This window comes from Acomys minous (assembly GCF_964271855.1).
Source record: "Acomys minous genome assembly, chromosome: 16".
NCBI classification, from domain to species: domain Eukaryota; kingdom Metazoa; phylum Chordata; class Mammalia; order Rodentia; family Muridae; genus Acomys; species Acomys minous.
The window spans coordinates 2,033,442-2,044,081 of NC_140498.1; the positions used below are offsets into that span (position 1 = coordinate 2,033,442).

The 10,640-nt window shown below is 51.4% G+C and overlaps 1 protein-coding gene across 1 annotated transcript; it reads left to right on the plus strand.

Annotated features, from left to right (window-relative positions):
• Positions 1-2,762: 2,762 nt before the first annotated feature.
• On the plus strand, positions 2,763-9,950 carry ALOX15 (arachidonate 15-lipoxygenase; the record flags this gene model as incomplete). The annotated part of the gene is made up of 13 exons (XM_084762295.1): positions 2,763-3,000; positions 3,196-3,277; positions 3,359-3,481; positions 3,574-3,677; positions 3,822-3,982; positions 5,035-5,178; positions 5,270-5,479; positions 7,013-7,099; positions 7,291-7,460; positions 7,670-7,792; positions 9,029-9,128; positions 9,220-9,387; positions 9,505-9,950. The coding sequence occupies 13 exons, from the start codon at positions 2,763-2,765 to the stop codon at positions 9,682-9,684; spliced, it is 1,890 nt and encodes a 629-aa protein (XP_084618421.1). The 3' UTR covers positions 9,685-9,950.
• Positions 9,951-10,640: the final 690 nt, after the last annotated feature.

Sequence of the window (10,640 nt, forward strand, 5' to 3'; positions counted from 1 at the left end):
TTTTATTTTGTAAGAACAGGACGAAACGGGTGAGAGTAGAGGTCTGATCTCCAGAGGGCACTGATGTATGACCACCCATAACCCAGGATATTCACCTTGATCATGTGTGAAACCCGCCCTGAAGTTTGGCCACTGATGTACAACAGAACTCAGCTAGGGGCTCGGCCCCAGCCTAGCTCTGGACCCGACCGACACCTTTTTCTGGAGGTGGGATTTTGGGTGTCAGCCCACATGCAATCAGACGTGCTCTCCAGGAAGCCATTAACTGCAAACAATGTACCTCCTGTGCAGTGCTTTGCCTTGCACCCCGAACGTGACGAGGATCAGGACTTAAAGGCCGCCAGCCAAGCCTGAGGGGACTGTCCAGCCTCAATAGCATAGAAGGCTTGTGCAATTAGGGCACGGTCTCTGTTTCGGGATATGACCAAGCGCCGAAGAAACACAAGGCAGAGGAAGCTGATAATCAGAAGGGCCATAGCTAAAGCCCCGATACCTGCCCACTCCTTAAGATGATGCATAGCTTGTTGAATCCAAGAGGCAAGGCCATCAGCTGCAGATACATCCACCAGTGTAACAATGGCGGTGCACAGATCTCTTCAAACTTTGCGGACCAGTTCCCCTGGAGATAAGCTGAAAGACTCTTAGACAAATTAGCAGCACATGTAAAATTGTTATATGGCACAGATGTATAACCCTGACATTTCCATTTGCATCCGAGCTGAACCACCTGTTAGAAGTTTTAAAAAGATCAGATGTATTCCAGCTGAGAGTAGCATTACCAAATGCTCCTCCATTAATCATGGCCATTGGTGTTGGCATCCTCAAACACTGGGAAGGTGGCACGAGCCTGCTTCCAAACCTCTGGGCACAGAGAATGATAGTTCCCCTGTGGTGCTGATAAAGGTGAAGTGTCCGCATAAGGCGGCGGTGCCAGTTCCGAGGCACGCCAAGATGGCGGATTATCTCGTTCGGGCGTGGCCTCTTTCACCTTTTTCCTCCTCCTACCCTCCTCGTGCTGTTTTTGTGCGAGCGACTCCATTTTTAGCATGAGTCTCTCAAGTCTTTAGTTTTCAGCAGCCCTTTCTGAGCCGCCCTGATCAGACATGACGAAGAGTTTCCCACTTTTAAAGGGTCTCTGACCGTCGCCCGCTTTACCGCGGACTGAAAAACTTGTCTCAACAACCTGAGAACCCTCCCCCACTCTACCGCAGACTGAAAAACTTGTCTCAGCCTGTTCAATATCTCCAAAAATGCGCCCTGCAGCTTTTGTCATTCTGGCCACAAAATCGGAGACCGACTCCTCAGGGCCTTGAATAATCTTTGTGAGGCGCCTATTAGCTTCCCCTTTTTTAGGGAGTGCTTTCCAGGCTTTAATTGCAGTTTGTAAAATCTGAGCATAAGCTCCCCAATGGTAATTTACCTGATTTGCAGTAAATTGACCTTGACCTGTTAGCAAATCAAAGGTCCAATCCCTCTGTTCAGGGGTAAGTGCAAGGACATTGGCCCGAGCCTGTGTTTGAGCGGCCTCAAACCACAGGGCTCTCCATTTCATATATTGGCCCATATCTGGAAGTGCGGCCTTGGCCACCATCTGCCAATCAGAAGGGGTTAGGGTACCAGTGCCAATTTTTTCTAACATTACCAGGGTGAAATTTGCATTAACCCCATATTTGCGAACAGATTCAGCCAAGTCCTTTATTAGATTGAACTCTACTGGCGCATGGACTCGACCCCCGTTCTCTGTTTCAAACACAGGAAAAAAATTATGTAATTTTTTACGAATCTTTTCCGGCCAGAAGGAAAATCCAGACTGCAGTTCGTAGGGTGGAGGAGCAGTGGGTACCACCCTGCGAGATAAATTGAGGGAGGGTTGTTTATTACCCTCTCGTTCGTCTAGGTGGTATCTCTCTTCCTCATACCTGACTGCCTCTTCCTCTAATTCGGCTTCTTCCTCCGAATCAGGAGTCTCATTGTCAGAGGTATTAAAGCTTGTAGAGCTATCAATATTTAATGCCTTGAGATCCTTTAAAGGATAAAACCTTTTCGATATTTTTCTCGGCGGTAAACTAGGTCCTGAGGGGGGTTGCACTCCTTTTACAGGAGGGTCCTGAGCTTTTTTCTTTTTACGGGCATTCTTCTTCCCGCCCGCTTTTTTCTTTTTACGGGCATTCTTCTTCCCGCCCGCACCCAGCCTCTCACTACGTTCGGTTTCTGACATGCTATCCTGAACTTCTAGGGTGACCTGTCCTTCATCTACTGCCCTCTTAACAATTACGGCAGCAAATATTACAGCTAGAATCAGCCCAAGAATTTCAGAAATATGCATACCTCTCCGAACTTACCAACCCTGCAGTTCTGAATCCTCCCTGTAGTCAGGGGCTCTCTGAAGGTGCTGACGATGGTGTAGTCTTCCCGGGTTTCAGCACCATATGTGGCTAGCGTTACCGTCTCGTCAGCAAGAACGACGCTGCACACACAAACAGGATCCTTCTGCAGTAAAGCTTTACTGCCTCTTGAGAGGAAGGGCATAAGCTTACAACACGAAAAACGGAGACAGAGAGAGCAAACAGCAGAAACCCCTCCCTTATATAGGAAACTGTCCTCCGCTTAGGATGTCAGTCCCTGATTGGCTGTTGCTCATCGGGCGAGATGATGCCACGGGAGAGGCAGAGCACAACGAGTGGAAAATCCCTTCGCACATGCACAGATTAGTTGTTTGTCAGCATGGGACACAGGGTGTCAGCGCCATCTTGTAATGGCGAATGTGGGCGCGGCTTCCCACACCCTCTATCCCACAGAAGACAGTGCTGGAGACCGACGTCCCTTTGCATCTAGGGCGCCTCCTCATGGTGAGGCTGCGTAAGCACAAAGGCCTATTGGATGATGACTGGTTCTGCAAGTGGATCACTGTGCAGGGCCCTGGGACCCAGGGAGAGGCCCTTTTCCCCTGCTACAGTTGGGTGCAGTGCAACGAGACCATCAGCCTACCCGAGGGCACAGGTGAGGGCTCTGGGGGTGCCGCTGAAGGAAGCAGGAGGTCGCCGGGCGTGTTATGAAATGACTAAAAAGAAAAGATTAGAGAGATGAGGGTGAGGGAAGAAGAGAAAGGCCGAGACTGAAGAGGAGGGAAGATGGAGCGGCCTTGGCATGGAGTGGTGTCCTGAGAGGACAAAGCTCTGTGTCTGCCTCTCCCAGCGCTGAAGATAAAGGATGACACGCAGGGCCTCTTTAAGAAGCATCGTGAGCAGGAGATGGAGCACAGGAGGAGGGTGTACCGGTGAGTCCAGGAAAGCCTTCGATGGCCCTCCAGAGCCCCCCAAACCACAGCCTCACTCAGGGCTCCCTATCTCTCCTCCAGGTGGGGCTCCTGGAAGGAGGGGTTAACCCTGCCTATAGCAGGGAGTACACAGCGGGACCTCCCCAGGGACCAGAGATTTATGGAAGATAAGGATTTAGATTTTGCCCTCTCGCTGGCCAAAGTGTGAGTACTTGGTTGAGTTTGCGCGGTTTTGCCTTAAGCTGCAAGATGGACGGTCTGTTTCTTGGTCTTCTTTCACGCTGTTCTTTGCACAGGTTAAAGGAGTTTGCCATTAAGGGGACTCTAGATTTTGTAAGTCGTGTGCGAAAACTGGAAGATTACAAAAAAGTATTCCCATGTGGAAAGACTGCCCTGGCAGGTCAGTTACCGTAAACTTCCTCAAGTCTCCATCCAGAATTCCAGCCTGGGTGTGTGGGGGCTGGGGAGGGCAGAGGATGTTAGGGTAAGGTTAGCGGGAGGACAGATTTAGAGCTCACACTGTGTTCTCAACTGGTGCCTCCAGGACGGGTCCGTGAATCCTGGAAGGAAGATGCCCTCTTTGGGTACCAGTTCCTCAACGGTGCAAACCCAATGCTCCTGAGGCGTTCTAAGAGCCTTCCAGCCAGGCTGGTCCTGCCTCCAGGGATGGACGACTTGCAGACCCAGCTGGAGAAGGCGCTGAAGGTGATGAGCAGCCTCTGCTTGCCCCACCCCCACCCCCTTCCCACTGCTCAGGCCACTCTGCCTTCTACTCTGTCCCTTCCCTCCTCTCCTTCTTGTGCGCCTCCAACATCAATTCCCTCCTTTATCTGCACTTAAGATTTCTTTTTTATTACTTTATCTATTTATATTTATTTTTAGGTTAGCATTCAGAGTGATGGGTTCCATCAGCACTTGGGGTTTCTCAACTCTGGTGCTATGTCATTATTATGACCTATGTAATTCTTTGTTTTAGGGCACTTTCCTGTACAGTAAGGTGCTGCTAGTAACCCCTGCCTCTTACGTATTACAAGTTGGTACCAGATCCTTTGTGGCAACCAAGAAAGACTCTAGACATTGCTAACTGGTGGGGGGTGGGACATGGGCAAAATTACCCATGGTTGAAAACTATGACTGATGTAGTCTAACCTCCTTTATCCCTCCTTTTCATCTCTACCTCCCTCCCTTCCTTTTTCATGAGACAGAGCTTAGCGTTAGTCCTAAGAAAGAGCTTCTGGAAGGAAAAATGAGGACTGGGCTCTCTGGGTGTGGTGGCTCTTGCTCGTAAACTCAGCATTTGGGAGGCAGAGGCAGGACAAGAGACACAAGTTAAGGCCAGCCTGGTGTACATAGTGAGCTCCAGGGTAGCCAGAGCCACAGTGTGAGATCATGTCTTAAAGAGAGGAGAGGAGAGGAGGAGGAAGAGGAAGCAGAGGAGGAGGAAGAGGAGGACTAAGTAGAACCTTGAAAAAATAGACTTATTTGTTGGAGGAGGAAGTCAAGGAACACGTTTGTGCCTGTACAGGTGTGGGGCTGTGGAGGATGTAGGCTCGGACTGGCCGTCCACGGTACAAGGCAGAAACTTCCACTCAGGGAGGTTCGAGCCCCAAACCGTACATCCGGGACCTTTAGCTCTGAGGAGATCAGTTGCTGAAAGTACAATTGTTGGGGAAGAGAGAGGATCCACCTTGGCAGGTGAGAGAAAGGCCGCTTCCACCTGACTCCAGCCTCTTATCTGCCATGTCCTGCTCCCACAGGCCGGATCTCTGTTTGAGGCCGATTTCTCACTGCTGGACGGGGTCAAGCCTAACATCATCATTTTTAAGCAGCAATATGTGGCGGCCCCTTTGGTCATGCTGAAACTACAGCCGGATGGAAGACTCCTGCCCATGGTCATTCAGGTCCGAGGCACCAAGTGTCTCCCCAACCCTGACTCCATTTATAAGGGCTCAGGCACGTGGGTCCTCAGCCCCCCTTCTCTCTCTCCCCTAGCTCCAGCCACCCCGACATGGATGTCCCCCACCTCCGCTCTTCCTGCCCTCAGATCCTCCCATGGCCTGGCTCCTGGCCAAGACCTGGGTCCGAAGCTCTGATTTCCAACTGCACCAGTTACAGTCGCATCTGCTAAGGGGGCATCTAATGGCTGAGGTCATCGCTGTGGCCACACTGAGAAGCTTACCCAGCCTGCACCCCATATACAAGGTAGTTCAGGGTGTCTCTCACTGGGTGTCTGCTCTTCAGAGGTCATTTACAACTTCAGGGAGCGCCTGCTCAGGAGCTGCTCTTCAGCATGTTAGGCGAAGCAGCCATCTTAGTTTCTTTGTGGATAAATAAGTGTGTGTGTGTGTGCGTGCACACACACACACACACACACACACACACACACACACACACACACACACACATGCACGCAGAACCCCTGCTATGGAAACCCTGAAGGGACACTCTTGCCTAGAGCTGGGAAAAGAGTAAGACTAAGCTTTGCATAGGAGTTGCAATTCGGAGTCAGGCAGTTGTCCGATGGGTGGGCAAGTGTGGGGACACTTCAGAGGGAGGGATCTGTAGTGGTGAGGGGGGAGGGCGTGGGCTATGTTGGATATTAGGTATTACTAAAACACTAGAAAGTTATTAGCGTATTGAGGAGAAGGAAGGGGAGTGGGAGAAGACGAGAAAGGGACTTGTAGTATTTGGAGAGAAGTCAGCGCCATGTTTTGACCATATACTTATAGACATCTGTCTGAAAACATCAGGAGAGGAAGGGGGTGAAGACTCGGAGTCCAGTTAGCAGGAAACGGGAGTAGCTGGAGTCACTGTGCAGGAGGAAATTCTCAGGGATTTGGGCTCGGTGGCATGGTAGCACATTTAGCCTGAGACTTAGCTCTAGTTAGCTTCACTCTATAAAGTGAGAAGAGGAGCAAGACTGATGGGAGGAGCAATAGAGAGAGGGTCATCTGCTGAGGGGGGAGGGCCAAGGAACGTGTGCCTCATGGCACCAGGAGAAGAAAGTGAAGAGAGAGGCTGGTTTCCCTCTCTGGGAAGTCAGTGTGGTTGCAGAGGAGGCTACTTTGTCAGTGTGGACGTCATTGGTTACTTTGTTGACAACGGCTGTGTTGGGGATGTGGAGATGCTGGAAGTCTGACTGCGGGCTGAAGGGGACTCATGGCTTAAGGAGGTAGAGACTCCTCAGGAAGCCAAGAAGAACTGAAAGATTATGATTTTCCAGGAAGGGAAGCGCGGTAGGGTGAAGGAAGAGTTTTCTTCTATAGGGCAGTGAACACCTAGAGAGGGGGGGGAGAGAGAGAGAAGGGGGGAGGGGGAGAGAGAGAAGGGGGGAGGGGGAGAGGGGGAGAGTTGGGTGAAGGGGTGTGGAAGAGTGGGGGGAGCTGGGGAAGGGAGAGTCAGGGGGAGGGGGAAGGAGAAGTGGGGGGAGGGGGAGGGGGGAGGGAGGGGGTGAGGGAGAGATGGGCAGGGCAGGGAGGGAGGGAGAGAAGGCTGTGTGAGCAGGGAGGAGAATGTGAGTCTTGGTCATGGCAAATGGGGGATGAGGTCATATCTGAAGAGCCCGCTGGGTTCTGTGGTGTAAGGTCAGTGACTGCTAGTGTGACCTTGGAGGACTTTGAGAAGAAATGGCTCTGTCTCTCCCTTCTCACCACCGGTCGTTTCCGTGCTCCTTGCCCCATGGATCCTGCCGGTTCTGTCATTGGACTGTACCTCATTTCTTTCCCTCACCATCAGCTCCTTGTCCCCCATTTTCGCTACACCATGGAGATCAACATCCTGGCCAGGAACAATCTTGTCTCTGAATGGGGGATTTTTGACCTGGTAAGGAAGGGGAAGGGTGAAGCGGGAGGGCCCATATTTCCCTCACCCATTTTCTCCCAAACTCTGCTTTCCACAGGAAGGCTGTCCTTCATGAGCCTCACACTTGAATGCCCCCCGCCCCGTGCCCCTTCCCGCAGCCCTAACCTCCCTCTGTCTATTACCTGGCTTGGTTAACCCTGCTTGGTCCTCAGATTGTGAGCACAGGGAGTGGAGGCCACGTGGACATTCTGCAGAGAGCCACAGCTGGCTTGACATACCGCTCCTTCTGCCCCCCGGATGACCTGGCTGACCGTGGTCTCTTGGATGTGAAGGCTTCTCTGTATGCCCAGGATGCCCTCAGGCTGTGGGGGATCATCCTTCGGTGAGGGTGACAGAGAGAGAGAGAGAGAGAGAGAGAGAGAGAGAGAGAGAGAGAGAGAGAGAGAAAGAGAGAGAGAGACAGAGAGAGAGAGAGAGAGAGAGAGAGAGAGAGAGAGAGAGAGAGAGGGTGGGGGTGGAGTGGGGACAGCAGGTCCCAAAAGCCCTAGCCGGCCAGGGTCTGAGGCTCAGCGCCTGTTCTCTGGGGAGCAGGTATGTGGAAAGGATGATCCAGCTTTTCTACAAGAGTGACATGGATGTGCAGAGCGACCCAGAGCTGCAGACCTGGTGCAGAGAGGTCACCGAGATCGGACTGCTCGGGGCCCAGGACCGGGGGTAAGGCCCTCATGCTTACCTAGCGCCATTGCCCACACATCTGTCGACAGTCAAAGTTTCATGTCATGAAACACTTCCCTGGGTATCTCCGGGGCCTCCAGAAGCCAGAACGATCACCCTTGGTTTCTGCGGCTCCTTTGCCATCTCTTCCTCCCACAGAGTTCTCTCCCCTCATGCACGAGGAGCTCTCCCTGGAGCCAGAACTATTCTCTCTCTTAGATTATTCCTTAGTCATCACTACCCTTCTGGTAGCTCCAACACCCATCCTATATACATCGGTTCTTATTTTTTTTTTTTTTTTTGTTTAGTTTTTCAAGACAGGGTTTCTCTGTGCTATTTTGGCTGTCCTGGACTCCCTTTGTAGACCAGGCTGGCCTTGAAGTCAGTGATCCACCTGCCTCTGAGTCCCGAGTGCTGGGATTACAGGCATGTGCCACCATGCCCAACAGTTTTTTTAAATTCACTTTTATTAATTAGTATTTTTTATTTGGGGGGATTATTTCTTCTCTTTTCTCCCTCTAAACCCTCTCATATACCCTTCCTCGTTCTCTTTCAAATTCATGGCACCCTTTTTCATTAATTGTTGTTACATACATATATGTGTATGCATGCACACACACACACACACACACACACACACACACACACACACACGTTCTTAAATATGTAAACATACCCTGCTCACTCTGTGTTGACTTTTCAGGGCCGCCCATTTGGTACTGGTTGACCAACTGGTGTGCTCTTCCCTGGGGAAGATGTTTTCTCCAGCTGTCAGCACCCCTCAGTTGCCTTTGTGGGGGGCTGAGGCCTTCTGATCTTCCCCCTTCCAGTTCAGCATGTCTTCTGTCGTCCTTGCTCAGGGTCATGTTTACGCAGTTGCATTAGTGAGACTTTACGGGTGTAATTTCCTAGGACACATGCTCTCACAGCCAACTAACTCCCTGCTTCTCTGACTCTTACGATCTTTCTTCTCCCTCTTTGGAAACATCCCTGAGCCTCAGCTGTGGGAGTGTTTTGCAGATGTACCCATCGGGCGGGGCTCCACAACTCTGCATTTGGATTGGCTGTGACTTTCTGTTATGGTCTCATTATACATCAGTTTTTGAGAACATGCTACGTGTGAACCGTAGGATCTAGAGGCTGCGACCAGAACACCTTTGTGTATCTTCAGATGTTTTCTGCCTGCCTGAGATCTGCCTCATGTGCTGGTCTCAAATCTGAGTCTGTTTTGCCCAGGTTCCCCGTGTCCTTGGCGTCCCGGGCTCAGCTGTGCCGTTTTGTGGCCATGTGCATCTTCACGTGCACGGGTCAGCATGCTTCTACCCACTTGGGTCAGGTAACGTGTGTGGTCATCGCCCCCAAGGGCTTCTGGGATGTGGGAGATGAGGAGAAACCTCTGAGTTTCTGAGTGACTCCTCTGCCTACAGCTGGATTGGTACGCCTGGATCCCAAACGGGCCATGCACCATGAGGAAGCCGCCACCCACCTCCAAGGATGTGACAGAGAGGGACATAATAGACTCGTTGCCTTGTCTCCAGCAGGCACGGTTGCAAATGAAGATCACCAAGTTCCTTGGCAGACGCCAACCTGTCATGGTCAGACGCACAGGCCCTGGGCCGTGGCCTGAGAGTGGGGAAGGCAGCTTGCCTAAGGGGCAGCATTCTTGCCTGAGAGACCCAAAGGCCTGAGCCATTTTGTCTCCTTTCTCTCAGGTGGCCCTGGGGCAGCATAAGGAGGAGTATTTCTCAGGCCCCGAGCCCCGCGACGTGCTCAAGCAGTTCCAGGAAGAGCTGGCAGTCATGGACAAGGAGGTCCAGGCCCGCAACGCAGGCCTGGACCTGCCTTATGAGTACCTGCGGCCCAGTGTGGTGGAAAACAGTGTGACCATCTGAGAGGCCTGTCTCAGCCCCTGAGGAGGCCACCGTCTCTGTCTGTCTTTGTGGCCTTGTCCTCCTCGGCCACATCCTCTGCTGAACAAACAACTCCCCACCATACGGTTCTGGGGAATACACAGCCATCATTCCTATTGTATTTCAGAGTCTGGAACCTTTCACCTCTGCCCCGTGTCAGCCCAGCTGTGTGCTTCTTTAGCCTTGAGTCCCCGCTACCCATATGTCACCTCCCCAAAGTATATGATTTATACATTAATAAAAAGAATCTAGCCAAGCATGGTGGCGCACGCCTTTAATCCTAGCACTTGGGAGGCAGAGGCAGGTGGATCTCTGTAAGTTCGAGGCCAGCCTGGTCTACAAAGTGAGTCCAAGATGGTCAAAGCTACATACGGAAGCACTGTTTCAAAAAACAAAAAAACCAACCAACCAACCAAACAAACAAACAAACTAACAAAAAACCATAAAACCAAAAATCCGATTAAATAATAAAGTTGGTTATATAAAGTGAGGGAGGTGAGAGAAAAAGACTTTATTTTGTTTCTTGTCTTCTTATTCAGATAAAGGGAAAGAAGAAAGATGGTTTCCTGAAACAAAAATTTCTCCCTTGGGGGTTGCCTTAAACATCCATAAGCTAAATGACATTGGTCCTGGCTGACTCGGCACAGTGGGGCTGAGAATAACAGCTTTTTACAGTGGGTTTAACTTTAGTCTACTCTGAGTCCTCAAGCGACACTGCCCTCTGGTCCCTGCACTGCCATGCCCTGTACAGCAAACACCTCAGCGTCACCTGCCTTGACCTGCTCTCAGGCTGCGTCTCATTAGCCCTTTCCCGGACCCTTGGGAACCTTCCTCTTCAGTTCTGTCCTTCCCACCAAGTGTGAAACCACACAGAGGGAGTGCCAGGCCCCCAAGAGAGCCAGACGCACTCCCAATAGCAGGGAGAAGAGACTCAAGGG